The sequence below is a fragment of the Heliangelus exortis genome, chromosome 1 (genome assembly GCF_036169615.1).
Source record: "Heliangelus exortis chromosome 1, bHelExo1.hap1, whole genome shotgun sequence".
Classification (NCBI taxonomy): Eukaryota; Metazoa; Chordata; class Aves; order Apodiformes; family Trochilidae; genus Heliangelus; species Heliangelus exortis.
Window position 1 is genome coordinate 121,383,605 of NC_092422.1, and position 16,289 is coordinate 121,399,893.

Below are 16,289 nucleotides of genomic sequence, written 5' to 3' on the forward strand. Positions count from 1 at the left end.
TACTTCCACTATAAATTTTCTGAGCTTTCACTCTTCCTATCTCCTCGAGCCAACAAGGAGCCATTTTTGGCGGCTTTCTCAGAAGCATCTCTTTTCTGCACTTAGAGGGCTTGCACTGTTTTTTTCTCCTAGGAATTTACTTCATCTCCCCCTTCTCAAGGGTACCTTCTGGATCAACATTCACAGCTTCTACAGAAGTTCTCCACCCTGCTTGTGCTTTTGTTTGTTGTGGTAGAGATGAAGACTAGAGGCTGAGGAATGTGGCTGGGGGACACTGGGGGACACAGACTGCGCAGGAAAGGCAAATGAGTATGGACAGATTTCATGCAGCTCTGAGGGCTGCTGCATTAAAGAAGGCTCTTGGCAGCCAGGGAGGTGGGAGATAGTGAGAACCAGGACTCCACATCCTAGCAAGAAAGGGAAAAATATGAATCTGAACCAGATAAGAGTGCCTTGAAAAAATATAGACCAGCTTGCAAAAAAAACCCCAAACCAACCCTGACATAATTTATTGTAGTTCAGGCAGATAAAAGAAGCATATAAAATTGATTCCACAGGAAGTTCAAAATAAGTGCATGGGAAAGATACAAGCATTTATATATATGTATGTGTGTATATATATATATATATATATCTGCCACCTAGAGTCTCTTATAATTGAGCTGAGGCTCAGTCATAACCCTCAAAGGTTTCTTGTCTTGTCCATCAGCCCCTAGCCAGACAGCATCCCTCTGTGGCATTAGACTGGAAGAATGATGAAGGAGTAAACAATGACATCAAAACAGGTGAAAGGGAGATGGATTCACAGAGCATTATGGGTTGTCTGGTGTTTAGGTACAGGCAGAGACTTCATCAGTCCTTCTGACTCCAGTGCTGCAATATTACTTATTCAGCCGGCTGTAAGAGGAAGGTATTATGTATGAGTGTCACAGGGGTGAAACACTTCACTCAGAGACCTCAAAGCCATCCAACCCCCCAGTTTCTTGTTTAGCACAGAGAATGACTGACTGCCTCCACAGCTGAGGGAGCACAGAGTTCCTCGTGCATCCAAATGGCTGCAGCTTAGGTTTCAGCTACACTGAGCTGCTCACTTGGCAAAGACAGTTAAGGAACAGCTGTATCAGCACTTGTATTGCACAGATTTGTCTAGTTTTTTATGTAGTTTTATGGGATTTATAGGGATTACATTTTAACCCTGACAAAAAAAAATAGGTGAAAACAAGGTGAATCCTTTCATACATTATGCTATCCAGCTCTGCACATACATCATGCTATGAAGTGATGTTTTTCCATAAGCATTCTCCCTGAATTCTCAGAGACAGTAAAAAAAAAAAGGAAGGTGCCACTGTCACCAGTGAAAGTTCAGAAATACAGAAGTCTAGTTCTGTATCTATACATTCACTGAACTTCTTCATGCAGTCATTTACACTGTACTGGCACTTACAGTGATGGAATAGCTGCTTCTGATGCCTGGTACTGTGTAAGCTTAAAGATCTGGAAAAGGGCAGCTTTTCTGCTGGGAAATCCTTGCTCCCATGAAAAAGGCTAGGGCATGATGGTGTATTTCCTTTGGGAGATGGCATGGTTCACAGTGTGCTTTTTAATTTTTTTTCTCTTCTCTGAGGAAGTTATTGGCAATTTCCATGAATTGAAGTCCAGCACTGTGCTTGCAGAGCTGCAATCACATTCTGGACATAGTGGATGTTTAAAATTTGAGTCTCGTTGTTGAGCTTGGTTTTGTGCCTTACACCCCTACAAGATTGATATTCAGGTCCCAGATCCACTGTGGAACCTATCCAAGGACTCTGGAGTTCTTGCCTGGGTTTGGCCAACATTTCTTAACATCAAAGTAATTCAAGTGAAACCTCTCTGCTCAAAAGTTAGCCAGGACTGAAAATTCATTGAGCATAGCTCATAACTCTTAAACATAACTCTATATGAGTAAGAGCTGAAAATGCTGAAACATACTGTATCTGCAGCACCAAGCAAGCTCAAACTCCATCGTTCCCCACTTGACCATCCAACTCCCTTGTCTTGAAATCAGAGTCTGTGCCTATTCCAGATACCCTCATTGCCACTTACTGTTGACACTGACATATCTTGTTTTCCAGTAAGTATTGTCTTGCTTGTGCCATACGTTTTGCCCGTTGCTGCCAAGAGAGAAGGGATAAATAATGATTGCCTATTTTTCTGTTTCAAATGCTTTCCTCTGGTAGTAAAGTACTGATATCTACAGACTGAACATCTCTGTTTCTTTTGAGTCTAAGGATTAACCCTTTATCTGTGCTGTCTTGCACCCAGACATAAAATCAGACACCTCCTATAGTGTGGAGAGACTGTGATCTCTTCTCCTTTTACAAGGACCAGGGCACTCACCCTTCTCCGCTGCCAGGTTGTACCAATGATGACGCCCAGGCACGCAAAGCCAACCACCAATATGCTGCCTCCAATAGTTACTGCAATTGCCAAATAGCTAACCCAAATAGGAGCTTCCTCTGTGGAAAAAGAAAAGTATTCAGAGACAGATACAAAGAGAAATATAAGGGGTTTTGGGCGGAGGCAGGGATGTGATGCTAATTTCCATACCCACAGTGTAATGAAGGCTGATCTTCCTGTCATTGTCTTCTATGAGGTCACAGTTCCACAGCCCTGCAGAACTGACTTTCACCTCCACCTTTTCTTCATGCTGCTTTGACTTCTTGATGTCCATCTGAGTCCCATTCACACGTTCCCAGCGCAGGTGGGCGTTGGATGGGAGCGGATGAGAGACCTGGCAGATCAGGGTCATCTCAGCCCCTCTGGTGAGTGGCCCAGCAGGGTTAGCTGAGACTGTAAAAGTACAAAAAGGACATGTGAGAGGCAGAATGGGAAGATGGGTCCATCTATACTCTTACGGCTTCCAGGTTTCTGCAGGTCCTCATCTCCTAACTCACTTTTCTTTCTCTCACCTTTCATCACCACCAGCTCTATGTTGCTCTGCGTGTATCTTCCTTTGTATGCCAGCTGGCACTCATACTGCCCAGAGTGGTTGAAATGGACTTTGGGGAGTTTCACTTCTATGGTGCTTTCAGGTTTCCTTTCAGGTATCTCAAACTGAAAGTGTCTGCTTTTTCTGGTCTCATGCTGTTTCTGTGCGGTGACATTGAAATCAAGTAGCTCATAAGCAGACACATTTTCCTGTTGTTTCAAATTCAGTTTTCCTGTGAAACCTTCTTTCCATTTTATCTTCTGAGAGTTCAGACACCATGACAAGGTGACAGAGCTATCAACAGCTGCGTACTTTCTTACCAAGTCTGGATTCTGAAAACCTAAATTCAGAAGAGATAAAAGAGTACAGAGGCAGGGAAAGCCATGGCTACACTGTGTCCACCTTTTATCTGGAGACATACACACTGTGCTCAGCTGAAAGATGACTTGGAGAAAAGCCACAAGATACCCCAGGAAGGATAAACAGTTAGTGTCTAAAATTAGGTTTAGAGAGCAGAAACTTCTAAGCTCACCAGAGCCGAGAAGCACGGAGTCCAAGGAGAGGAGGATCTCTTAGGGCAAGTTGGAAGAGGAGAATGTGCTCAAGTGTGTAACAGAGCTCAGGAAGCAAAGCAATCCCCAAACTGCAGTGGTGGAATGTTGGAAGCCCTGGAAAATCAGCCCTGAAGCACCACTGGGATGCTAGGAGGTAAAAGCTCAGCTTATGAGCTCGTTACTGAGCCTTTATGTGAGTTGGTTTTTTGGGGTTTTTTTTAGGTCACATACCTAATACCTTTATATCAAAGAAGATGTTCTGATTTATCAATGAAGAGTCTGAATGGACATGGCACCTCCAGGTCCCGCTGTCCATAGTCTTCAGTTGCATCAGCCGCAGTGTGTATTGTTGATGGATCTTGTCTTGGGAGACATCAGATCTTACTGTATTATTGTTACTGTTAAACACAGTGATGTTGAGACTGGGTAGAGGGAGGGATGCATTATGCATCAAAATCAGCTCGGGGACTTCATTTGGCAGGAAGTGCCCGTTTAAAGAGATTGTCACTGCAAGGACAAAAAGCACAGCCAGTAAGTCAACTCCTTTTCCTGTGAGAGAAGGGCAAGTATCACAGCAAAGAGAATATGGATACTTCATGCTCTGGAAATGGAGAAGACATGAACTATGAAAACCCAGGCCAGAAGGAATGGCAGCTGGATAAAGAATCCCAGCAGAGATGTCTCTCTGAGCTCTATGGTCTCCTCCCCCCTCAGTTCTTCATGGATAAATGCCCTCTAAACACTCACAGTTGAAGACATGCAGTGAGATACTGACTCTGTGAGAGCCATATTCACAAGTGTAGATGCCAGCATCAGAGAGTCTCAAGTCCCACACCTTCAGGCGTTTACTGTTGGGCTCTATTTGAGATCGCTCAGTCATGGGGGCTTTGCCTTTTGAAAAAATAAGCTTGGTTAGAATAGAAGAGATTTCTCAGCCATATGCTGAGGAGGAGGGGTGACAAATTGGAAGTCTTACCCTTCATATTTGTAGTTCTAAACAACCTTATAGTAAATTTGTAGTACTTCCAGGTCACATCTGTCTGATGAGGTAGGCCTCTGCAGTTCAAGATCACTGCCTGTCCTGCAAACCCAATCTGTGGTTTGTCTTGCTGGGCCATAATGGGGATCAGACCTGAAAGTCAATACCCACCAAAAAGTCATAGGTTCTCTTTCTGAAGGCTGAATGAATACAGCCTCCAGAAAGACACAAATATTTTTCCTTCCTTTCCCAGATGCTGGGAATCAATCATTCCCTTTTCTTCTCAGCTCCTTAACTTCTCTCCCCTCCACTTTGTGCTCTTTATCTGGCTAATGGGTATTCTGTTTCACATACACTCAGAAACAGGGAAAATACTAGTGCTTGTGGTGGATTCTCCACCATTCACAGTTTTGAGATGTCAATAGTTTTACTGAAACAACTTCTTTCCACTGGACAAAATTTGGTTGTCCTACTGGTAGCAAAGACAGGACAACACACTCCAGCCCTTCTTCACTCCCCAGAGAAGACTTGAGGCAGAAGTGGCAAATTTGTTCATCCCTTCTTCCAGGTTTTGTATGGAGAAAGATTAAAAGCCCAGGGAAATGAAAGGATAAAGCAAAAAAAAAAAAAAAAAAAAAAAAGCTGGTCTAACATCAGGTTCCTGTTCTTCAGATGAGGGCTATGAAGTAGGATGTATAAAGCTAAAAGAAATATTTAGAAGTGGTTTCTTGGAAGAACCGCTTCTTTTCCTTCATCGTGAAGAGGATTTCTGCAGGAGACCATGTCTAAAGGCAATGGAGTTGCCAGAGGTACAAATGGGAGTAAGGGGATTGTAGTCTCCTACCTCACTGCTGGTAAGCGCTCAGAGCTGCCTAACCAGCAGATGCTTCAGGTGATCCTAGTACTGGAGAGCCACAGATATGCAAAATAAAAAGTTTACATGAGTGTAAGGGAGGTTTTTCCACAAGTTACATATTCTCCAAGAGCACAGGTAGTTTGCAACATTGCCTACACAGGTTTCCAAAAGTTAAATGTTGGACCCCATAAAAGGATGAACTTGTCTTAAACTGTGAAATTATAAAATCTATTAATAAGGTTTGGTATCTTTTTCTTTGGTTTTGGTGCTAGGGTGCACAAAAAAATACCAGTCTTTCGCCTGCAACAAGAGAATTCATAGCTGAGTATCTGAGAAATGCAAGCTTGGCCTTCTTCAGATGCCTTCCTTTCTTGGAAAATGAACACTATAAAGACCAGCAAATCTTGTTAACATTAACATAGAGCAAACCAGCAAGCCAGTAGCATTTGTAAAGGTAAATCTGTGATGAGAAATATATTTTTGCTCAAACAGCTGAAGGCAGTGTGGAGGGAAGTATTTTCCACTCTGTGCTCAGTGTGCACCCCGGCCTCACAGAAATCTTTCCAGGGTAGCTTCTCAAACCTGGTGATGCCCTGGACACTCTGGTTTTGGCTGGTAGGCTCAGCATGCAGGCTGGGAACAACCTAAATCCCAGAGATTGAGATGTCCATGCTGCCTCTGAAATAACAGAGCCCAGATGTAGGGAGCCCTTCAGTTTCTAGCCCCTCTGTCCCAATCTCCACTGCATGGCCCCACAGAGAGCTGTTGGGCAGTGAAGGGGTGGGCCAAACACAGCAGCATGGCTGGAATGAACCTGTGGAATAAACCCTTGAGGTTTTTTATATGGCAAATTGGGAGAAGCTAAAAACACTCCAAATGTTGTGAGGCTTGTGGAAAGGCTGTAGGAACAAGGAGGATTTGCTGAGCCAAGGACTCACCCAGATGCAGAACCAAGAACATGGCAAGTGTGCTGCTCGCCACCTTGCTCCAGGAATCCATTGCTGTGGGAATGCTTCTCCCTGCTTTGGACCACAGGACTGGAAATGCTGCAGTGCCAAGGGATGTTATCCTGGAAGACCCAAATGCTTTGTTAATAATGGTTGATAATGGTTAATATAATGTTAATAATGGTTGACCCAGGTGGATGGGGCCCAAGTTCCCGATCAGTGCCCACCACCATCCTTCAGTGCAGCAAAGTGAAAACTCATTGGTAAAGTCACCTGCACCCTGTGTTTTAGCAAAGAATCCAGCTGCAGTGTTCCCCACAGAGTTTGGTATTGAAGATTACATTTTCCTTATCCCTAGGTTTCTGACATTTATTGGACTGCAGGTGTTTGTACTGCCAAGAGTTCTGTTCTTTTTTACTTCTCTGTGGTGAGTTATCATTGCTCTTGCAGCAATTAATACTAAACACACACAGGGCTACATTAGCAGGAGCACAGCCAGTAGGATCAGGAAACTAATTATTTCCCTCTATTTGGCACACCTGAGGTCTCATCTAGAATTCAGGATCCAGTTTTGGGCCCCCAGCACAAGACGAATGCCAACAAACTGGACAAATTCCAATGAAGGGCTCCTGGGCTGGTGAGGAGAGACAGAAGGTTGGGTTTGGTAGAGAGTAGAGAGCCAAGGTAAGATAAGATTTCAGTCTCTCATTATCTAAAGGTTATTACCTCAAAGAAGAAGCCACATTTTTCTCAGAGCTATACAGGAGAGGAACAGGAGGCAGGAGACATAGATAGGCTGCAGCAAGGAACCATTTACTTGATAAAAGGAGCCCAGCTGGGAGCAAGAATTTAGACTGGAGACCTTCAGGGGTCCCTTGCCATCTAAGTATTTCCATGCTATTTTGTGATTCTATTATTAAGGCCATCTTTAGGCTATTACTAATACTTTTTTTTGTTGTTGTTTGTCTACTTATGTGCATGATGGGCTGTACAGAGAACTTGAGCTTCATCTAAAGCAAGAGAGGTTTCAACTAAACTAAATCAGCATCTGACTGCTGACACACAAAGAACAAACTGTTTTAAATGAAGGCTATGGAAATTTCAACAAATATAGATGAGCATGTTATCTGAGCTGAAGCATCCGAACCAGAAAAATTCCACATCCTCAAGTGAAGGGTCAGGCAGAAGCTGGCAAAGTTCAAGGGACAAACCATAGGAAGTGAGCTGAGCAAACCAAGTCCTGCTTTAATGGAGTATGAGAATACACTGTGGATGTTACCAACTGAGAAAATCAGATATCAGAAGTAAAACTGATGAGTAGTGGAGATGTGGAGGAGATGTCCAAGCTCAAGGAGATCTGGATGCCAAATGAAAAAATTTACATCAGTTTTCAGAGGAGCCAGTAGGATAGACAGTGGGATAGTCACTCAGCTCTAGCTGATAATAGAAACCTCCTACCATAGGCAGCATGATAGGCTGAAGGCTGGATTTATTATGGGATTGAACTCAAAAGAAATTAAAGAATAATTGTATACAATATTTATATGTATTATGTGCAATACTAAATATATTATATTAGAGGATAATTTATTATTGAAATTAATTTCAATCATCAGAACACACAAAACTATCAAGGAGTAGATGCAAAAATCAGCCCTACATTGACGTGGAGACCAGGTCAACCTGACCAACAATCTGACAGCTAGAAGTACATACACATGTAAGCATATGAAAAAAACTGTTGCAAGTGCAAGGCAGCAGCCATGTGCACCCCCAGAAGAGGCAAAGGTGGCAAATAGTCTATTCATTCAGAGAATATTAGTGGCTTGTCTCATGCAAAGCAAAAAGCCCACCCCAGGCCCAGGGAATATTTGCATGAGCTGTTTTGGGCAAAAATAGTAAAATGAAGGAGCCAGTGCATGTGGGAGTTTGATCACTTCAAACAAGATGCAGCAGCAGTGACCAAGCTAAGGTGCAGAATAAAGAGGGGGGCAACAACAAAGCATCTGTATTCATATCACTCCGAAGAAACATCTACAACTGAGAACTGGCACAGGGCCCTGTGTAAGACCTTTCCTGAGACCACAGAAGAAGCCCCATGCACCCCCCACCTCAGTGGGACCAGCAGGAAAAGCCAGCCCCTTCCCTAAAGTATACCTACAAATTAACAGGGTCAGTGTTGGGTTTCAGATACCTTGAGTCATTAAAGTTTATGTAGGATCCAAATGTAATGCTATATGGAAAAAATAATTGAATTGTTGAGTCTAAAGCTATGGTTTTGTTTTGGCTGGGAATCTCTATTTTTCTGTCAGTGTATGGCTTAAATTTGCTGTTTACCTTCTTGCTACTGGTTATTGAGTGAAATCACACAGGGGCACCATGGGACCAGTGAACTGCTGATCTTGTGCAGGTTGGTAGATGCAGATTGAAAAACCTTTGTTTTTCTATTTCTTCTCATGGTTTCAGGCATCCTGGGCTCCTACTTCATTCATGCTAATCTTTGTATTTCTGTGGCAGGTCTCTACCCTATATTTACCATCTACTTTTTACAAATCAGTGGGGAAAACGGGTTGCCTTCAGCTAGAATTCCTCTTTGTACACTTTCTTTCTCTCTGTTTACTTCTCATGCATGACACTGCCTACTCTTTCTATCGCCTTCTGTATCCCTCCAGGTCACATCACAGGCGGTGCTACTCTGGAGTTTACAGATCCCAGTGAACAAGACTCTGCTGTGTTAGCCAAGCAAGCTGCACTCATTAGCAGATGCTTGTAGCAGACCACAAACCTCCTCACAGGCATCCCAGCTGTATCTGATGGTGGTATTCATAAATTAAACGGTGTCAGGGAATGTCCCCAGGCACTGGAACAGACACAACAGTCCTGTTAAATTGCTAGAACATTTCCTGATGAATTTTTGGCCCAGGACAACTCTCACTCTCCTGAGCAACTCCCAGGATGCATTTAGGTGTTAGCAGGGGCCAGGGACCACTCCATTATGCAGCTGGCATTCAGCCAGTTCATTTTTGGAGATTAAAAGAGTTTAACAGCCCAGACCATCTTATGCCAGTTGGCCTCAGGTGCCAGAAACAGTCCAGGCATACTTGATTTATTAGCACGTTTACCTACAGAGGATGAGGGCTCCCTCCCAAGTCAGCATTGATTTCCATTTCATTTTAATTTCCTTCTTGACTTCTTTTAATAATCCCTGGCTCCCAGAGGGATAGGAAAAGGAGAGCTGAGGTAGTGAGCAGTCTTCTGAAGGGAATGATGCCTGGAGAACATCTGCTTTGGAGACAGACTAGCAGACCCTTGCTCCTTCCAGTGCCAAGACTCAGTGGGTTATGGCTGCAGAGACCTCTCCCCTGGGCAGGCACCAGCATGATACAGGAGGAATTTGAAATTATAAAAAAAAAAAAAAACCACCAAAAACTCATAAACCACTCCTGATGCAGAGTAGGCCACCTCCCTCTCCCAGCGTGCTCCATCCCCTCTTTCATGCAGTGTGGTTTTCTTGTTTACTTCTCTTGTTCTTGCTTGTGGCTGTGCTTTTGATCTGGCAGCAGCTTTCTCTGCAGAGGTGGGGGGGCCCCTGTGTCACCATCAGCACAAGGGCTCTCACACCTCGGCCTCTGCACTTCCCCTTGAGGTGGCTGCCAGGGGAGAAATGAGAGATGCAGCTGCCTCTTGACCTTGCACACCACTTTGGCCAGATTTCGGGGTTACAGTTTCTCAGGGAGGGTCACCTCTTTTTTTTCTCTGTTTCAACATCTCAAGCAAGGCTGATCTGACTCTTTCACTGAGTAGTGATTTCTCTGTAATTACTTATTAACATGAAAGCAAACATACATAAACAGCAAGCAAGGTAGAAGACCAAATGCAAAAAAAATAGCCCACAGAGGACAAAGAGACCTTTCTGGTGAAGGTAATTTCCTGGTCCCCACTGTTCATATGAACTCAGAAGCATGAACTGCCCCCGAGCTGTTATGCAGACACAGACCAGACTGTCTAACCCTGCCTTCCCTTCCCCTTGAGGCCATTCCTCTGCAGGGAGCTGCTGCCCCTGGGAGATGCTGCAAGAGGGAGGTGCTGGGGCAGGGTCAGTGGAGCTGGGTGGGAGAAAGCTGCCGATCCACTCAGAGACAAGGTCCCATCGTCAGGATTTGGTAAGGTGGCAAGGCCACTGTGCCAGCACCAGCCAAGCTCTCTTCAACCCTCAAGTTCCCCTGGCCCAGCCCCATGCTTGCATCCACATGGGAGCCACAACAAGGGACTCCATCTTAGCTGCCTGGGCTGCTCCCTATGGCCTCTAGCCCCTCCAGCACCCTAATGGGAAGCCAAGAACTGCCTTTGCCTTTCAAACTCTGTTTCTGAGTTATATCCTCTCCACCAAGCACCCCTTCCTTCCTCCTCACCCTCCTCTTTTTGGCTCTGCAAAGCAGTTTGCAACAGCAGCCTCGGGAGGACCTTCTCAAGCTGCTGGAGGCTGTGACTAGCAAAAGCATGGAGGTGCTCTCTGAAGGCTCACCAACCATCACCCACCCAAGCCATATGTGTGAATGGTATCACTAACAGCTGCCAGAATGGGAAAAGCAAGGTCTTTCATGCAGCATACCCCATGTGCAGCCCAGACCAGAGAAGGATCTACATAGGTATCGATAAGGTCAGATCAGCAAAATGGCATACACCTGCCTGTTCAGAGCAAAAATGCATCTGTTACATCTGGGGAGCCCAGGAGATACCCCTCCTTAATTTTTTCTCTAGCTGAAGCAGATCAGGTGGGCACCACCCCTGGGCACTCAAAAACCACGAGTGGGAACAGGAGAGATGCTCAGTTTAGATGAGGCAAGCCCTGCTCTACTGCTGTAAGCTTTGTCAGCCATGATTGTGAAACACGGGGGAGAATAAAGAAGAAGCCTGTGAATTGATTTGAGGCTTATGTGCACCAGGGGCTTAAGAGGGCTGCTCAGTTTATAGCAGAGAATGCTAAGTAGTAACCTGGGCTCAACCTCAGAGGAATATCTGAGGTGGCTGATGAAGGCTGAGTAGGGTATATCACCTGAAAGTTGAAAAATCCGATCAGAAATGCAGCTCCTATTTTCAGCAGTGCCGTGCAGCAGCCCATGAAAGGGGAAGGCAAGTGTCCTTAAACTGAAAGGATCCCTCTTTCTCCAAGAAACCCTACTCACTCAGCCCTGAGCTAGTGGGTCATGCTGCATTGGCAGCCGGTGCTGGGCAGGGAGCCAGTCAGCCTGCATTAGCAGAACAGACCCCTCTGGTCTCGGCTTATACAGATGCAAGCAGACATCCCTAGTTAGCTAGAGACCAGCATCTTAGTTTTCAGCCTTTTTTTAGAATAAAGTTCCCCTTCCTGGAGGGCATATCGAGAAGGTGATAGCAAGTGGCAGCTGGTAGAGGGCTGCTCCCCAGTGCATTTCCAACCCTGGGGGATATATGGTCACCAATAATAGGCTCTCATACTGTTCATTTTTCCCTCTGCATGGATTTAAATGATCTGTGAGGTCCCTGGACTCTGACAGGTTGAGCTTTCTGTAGGTCCCCCTTTTTTTTTTTTTTTTGCCCCTCTCAGGGAAAAATTCAGGGACACAAACACTTCTTGGTTAAAACTAAAAGGCCTCAGAGAGCTGCGCAGCCAGAAATGCTATCGAGTTCAAGATGCTTCTAGATCAGACCTTTAAGTGGGACAAAAAAAATCTATCTGTACCAAAACAGCAGCTCTTGTGGAATAGTATAAAGCCCGTTGGGCTCTTTTCTCAGAGAAAGAAAGAGAGAAAGGAGACAAAAGAGGGAAAGAAAGAAAGAAAGAAAGAAAGAAAGAAAGAAAGAAAGAAAGAAAGAAAGAAAGAAAGAAAGAAAGAAAGAAAGAAAGAAAGAAAGAAAGAAAGAAAGAAAGAAAGAAAGAAAGAAAGAAAGAAAGAAAGAAAGAAAGAAAGAAAGAAAGAAAGAAAGAAAGAAAGAAAGAAAGAAAGAAAGAAAGAAAGAAAGAAAGAAAGAAAGAAAGAAAGAAAGAAAAAGACAGTTTCCTTACCTCTTTTTCTTGTTGTCTGCCTCTGTGCTTCTGTCTCCTTGAGTTTGTCACCTGCTGTAATTGATCTCACCCAACTACATTTGAAATAAAAGAAGAATGAAGTTGATGTTCAGATAGCAGCTCAACAGATGTTGCCCTTGATGCCTCCTCCTCTCCAGCTGGAGAGTCAGCAAGGTCTTGCTGCCAGTTCCTGTTCTGCTGACATCTGCCAACTTCTTTAGGTGGATGGTGATTTTCCAAAAGCACGTGATTTCATCTCTGGGTGTGTACAGCAATGGAGACCATAGCGGAAGGCAATGTATTGCAGTGCATGGGAAAATGTGTGTGTAAAACAGAGAGAAACTATTGGCCATGGCTGATGGGAGGCCGTGACAGGGCTGAAACTTAAGTGTGAATGGTTGGAAACTGATTCTGCTCTACAGACAAAGAACACCAGCAAATTAATGCGTTAGCTGAGCAGATCCAGACCCAGCCCAGCAAGGCAAGGGGAGAAGATAAAATGAAAAAAACAAAGGTCAAGATAAGTTTCCCTTCTTTGTAGGGTGGATGAGGGGGCTTTTGTGGTTTTCCACCCACATATGGTGCCTCTCTCTCTCTCTCTGAATCCCGGCCTCAGCCAAGACGGTGGAAACCCACTGAGTCCCAGACATGGCTGAGATTTATCTTATCTCTGTGCCACATACTCATCATCTGGCAGTGACTTGCCCCTTTGTTTGGAGAGTGGGGGTGCAAGACATCACCAGGCTTTGGAAGAGCAGGGACAGACAAACACATAGAGGAGCAGGGACAGACAGATGCAACACAGAGGCTCATCATGTGCCACCAGGTGTGAAAGGAGCAACACAGATCAGGCCCTGAGCACAGAAGCTGGACCACTGGCTGTGCCTGGAGAAAGGTGAAGCTGTCCCATCCAGGGAAAGAACCACATGTGTGAGACTTGAACTTCCAGTGGGACATTGGCTATGGGATGGGAGGGGATGAGTACCCGCTTAGTATCCAGAGCCTGTGAAAACCCTGTTCAGTGAAAAGCTTTCATCCAAGACCTGCTGCATCACATCAGTATCTCCAAAACACTCTCGTGTCTGCAAATAGAAATGACCCTTCTGCTTGAGCTTGTAAGACCCTGTCAACTTGGAGCTTGGAGCTCTGGGGCATTGATGACTCAGTTCACACTGATTCTGGCTTGTATGTTTTCTCCTCAGTACGCTGTAATGCAGAAACATTGGCATGTTTTAAACAGTTGGTTTGTGTCACTGCAAGTAACCACCAGAAAGAGTATTCCCTGAGGGGGGAAAGTTTCCAAGATACACTTGAACTTGCTGCAGGGTTGCAAGGAGAAGCAGGGCTGTGGGTCTGAGGTGACAAAGCTTCAGGCTTGGCCCACACACAGACTCATTCTCACTCCAGGGGGTGATTCGGAAGGCAGCCTCATCCCTCAGAGCTGCTACAGCTGTGTGGTGAACAGGCACCTCTGGGACCGAGGGTCACAGTGTGTGGTGAGGGGTTTGTATTGCTTTCATCCAAGCATCTCAAAGTGCTTTGCAAGCATTAATTAAACATCAGAGTCCAGGATGGATGAATAATATTAACCAGACAGTCTCTCTCCTGAATGTAGCATTTCTCATAAATATTTAGCTGGCTTTTAAATTCTACACAAGGCAAGTTCTCACCTTGCTGGGACAGTTTCTGAATTGCACCCGAGGGGAAAGTGAGGCTTACGCAGCAGTGCACACTGACCCTGCAGCAGAGTGAGCAGGACAGTCTCACCACTACTACACATCCCCTTCCCCCTAGGCAAGTCTTCCTGGTTTTCTCCCCTGCAGAGAGACTTCCCACCCACCCTGCTCTCATTGGCTTTCTTTGCTCTAACCATCACCAGCAATATTTTTGCAGGCTGACATTGGCAAGTAACAGATTCTCAGAGACAGGAGGCTCCCAGGCTATGCTGGGAGGGAGGTCACAGTCTGCAGGGACATGAGGTCTCTCCAAGGAAGAGCAAAAAAGGGTCTCAGAAATCAGATGTTGAGAAGGACCTTTTACTGACTCCAGTGGAAATCCAAGAAGCCTCCAGAGGTGGTCTCCTGAAAATGAAGTTGCCTGTATGTTATTGAGGGCTGGGAGTGTGCCCATGAACTCTGATGTGTAAAGGATACCCAAACGCACCAAAAAATTAGTGATTCCTCAGTAGTGTTGGACAGAAAGAAGGCCAGGTGTTACACATCATGAAAGCTGTATCTTCTGTTGCTTGAATGTCAGCAACTTCAAAGGCTTTCAAAAGCTTTCTCTTTGAGGGGCCCCAACACAGCTATGTAACTCAGAAAGGAGGAAGGCTCCCAGGTTGTGCTGGGGAGAGGTTCCTCTCTGCAGGTGCTCAGAGGCTCCTTGTAGAAGTATAAATTGGGGAAAGAAGCTCTCTAAGCAGATACCATAATGGTTCATTTGCTTGTCAAATGCTGAAAAATCAGGAAACCTTCAGAGATGTTCTTCATGAACAAGGGGTCCACTGTATTTTGGCAGGAGGTGTGAGGTCTGATGTGCTGGGAAGTCAAAGACTGATCAGGGACACATGGAAGGACAGATGGTTCAAGAATCACCAACTGGAAAACTGTGTCACCAAAATTGACGGGGGCTAAAGTGAGTCTAACCAAAACCAAGACAAAATTAAAAGTGTGACTGAAATGCAGCAGGCAGGAGAGAGGTGTCTGGGGGAGTTTTTAAGGATCTGCACAGGATGGATATTTCTTACTATTTTGCCATTAATCACCTTGGCAAAAGGAAGAGGGAGAAGTTGGTGACAGTATTTGTTATGAGGCACAGCTGGGAGGGCGAGGGCTTCCAGAGAGGGTCTGGAATACCACATGGGAAGCAGCTTGGAACACTGAAAGGGGGTGCAATTCAATAGCACGAGCACCGAGGTCTTGCTTCTGGGCATTAATTGTAAAAAATTTTGCTGTAGGTTCTCGATCTGAAAAAGCAAAGGGTGAGCAGGACATGGGAGCTGAGTCACGGGTATTCACAGCACAAGAGGAACAAATGGTGGCTGTGCCCGAGAATGCCGACACGGGTGGGCGGGAAGTCCCCGTCGTGCGGGGACACTAGATGGCGGCACCAGCCCGGGACAAGGGGTGGGAGGGGCGGTGCCGTGGGGGAACCCAGGGCTGTCGCCCCCCGGAACCATCCTGGGTGGGTGAGACACGGGTGATGGATTTCTTGTCTTTTTCTCAACCTTTCTATTTCTGGTACATTGAAAATATTTATCTGATTTTTGCACCTGTAGCGGTATCCTTGTGGAAAAGCATCAAGTCTCTTCTCTTCATATGACATTTGCTATATTTGCTGTTCCTGCTTTTTTACTCCACCTGGGACAGATTTCAACCGTTGTTTGCTTTATTGTACAGATTCTGAGTCCTTTAGCTTCAGCTGTACTGGGTTTCCTTGTGCCATCTCAATTGCCCCAGTGTTAAGAAATATTTTCCTAGTTTCTAGTGTTGCAGTGACCTATTCTTTATCCTGCAGCACTCAGGAAGCAAAGCTTCCTGTGGCCACAGTCAGTTATTTCTGCATTGGTGGCAGATGGGTTTTTGAGCATTTTTCCTTGAGGTCTATCAAATAAAACAGCTCCATGACTGCTCTTGTCATTTTTGGTCCCTCTATCTTGTCAGTAATGCTCAGCTGCATAAAGTGCCCTGCTGGTTACAAAAGCAAGATTGCAATATCTGTGAAGCTTCAGATACCATTCTCAGCTGGTGTCACTGGTATTTATTTACAGCCATGTCTGAGGCTTCATAGCCTTTGTAAATGGTGTCACCATGACCTATGCAGACTATGCACTTCAGCCACCATTGTCCTCTCTATTACAAATAAAGTAGTTTCTGGACCTGGTAGAGGTATTACAATGATTGTGGAAAGTGCCTGCCCCAGACCCAAGTCTTGCAATGT

The 16,289-nt window shown here is 45.1% G+C and overlaps 1 protein-coding gene and 1 long non-coding RNA gene across 2 annotated transcripts; one reads left to right on the forward strand and one right to left on the reverse strand.

Annotated features, from left to right (window-relative positions):
* Nucleotides 1–478: 478 nt before the first annotated feature.
* Nucleotides 479–12,732, reverse strand: CD4 (CD4 molecule). Its single transcript, XM_071763488.1, has 10 exons — nt 12,351–12,732; nt 6,296–6,426; nt 4,499–4,654; nt 4,270–4,413; nt 3,754–4,029; nt 2,949–3,308; nt 2,587–2,829; nt 2,377–2,495; nt 2,083–2,150; nt 479–897 (listed from the first exon to the last, which is right to left on the reverse strand). Exons 2-10 carry the CDS (start codon nt 6,354–6,356, stop codon nt 882–884), a joined length of 1,443 nt encoding a protein of 480 aa, XP_071619589.1. The 5' UTR covers nt 6,357–6,426; nt 12,351–12,732; the 3' UTR covers nt 479–881.
* Nucleotides 10,190–15,460, forward strand: LOC139805317 (uncharacterized). Its single transcript, XR_011729768.1, has 3 exons — nt 10,190–10,467; nt 14,868–14,984; nt 15,307–15,460. It is a non-coding gene; the product is annotated as an uncharacterized lncRNA (long non-coding RNA).
* Nucleotides 15,461–16,289: the final 829 nt, after the last annotated feature.

Excerpts from the sequence above, each read along its gene's own strand:
- CD4 (XM_071763488.1), bottom strand. The coding sequence starts at position 6,356 with ATGGATTCCTGGAGCAAGGTGGCGAGCAGCACACTTGCCATGTTCTTG. Across the intron at positions 4,414-4,498 it reads TAGAACTACAAATATGAAGG|GCAAAGCCCCCATGACTGAG; the intron begins GTAAGACTTCCA and ends TTTTTTCAAAAG. Across the intron at positions 3,309-3,753 it reads CTTTGATATAAAGGTATTAG|GTTTTCAGAATCCAGACTTG; the intron begins GTATGTGACCTA and ends TTCTGAATTTAG.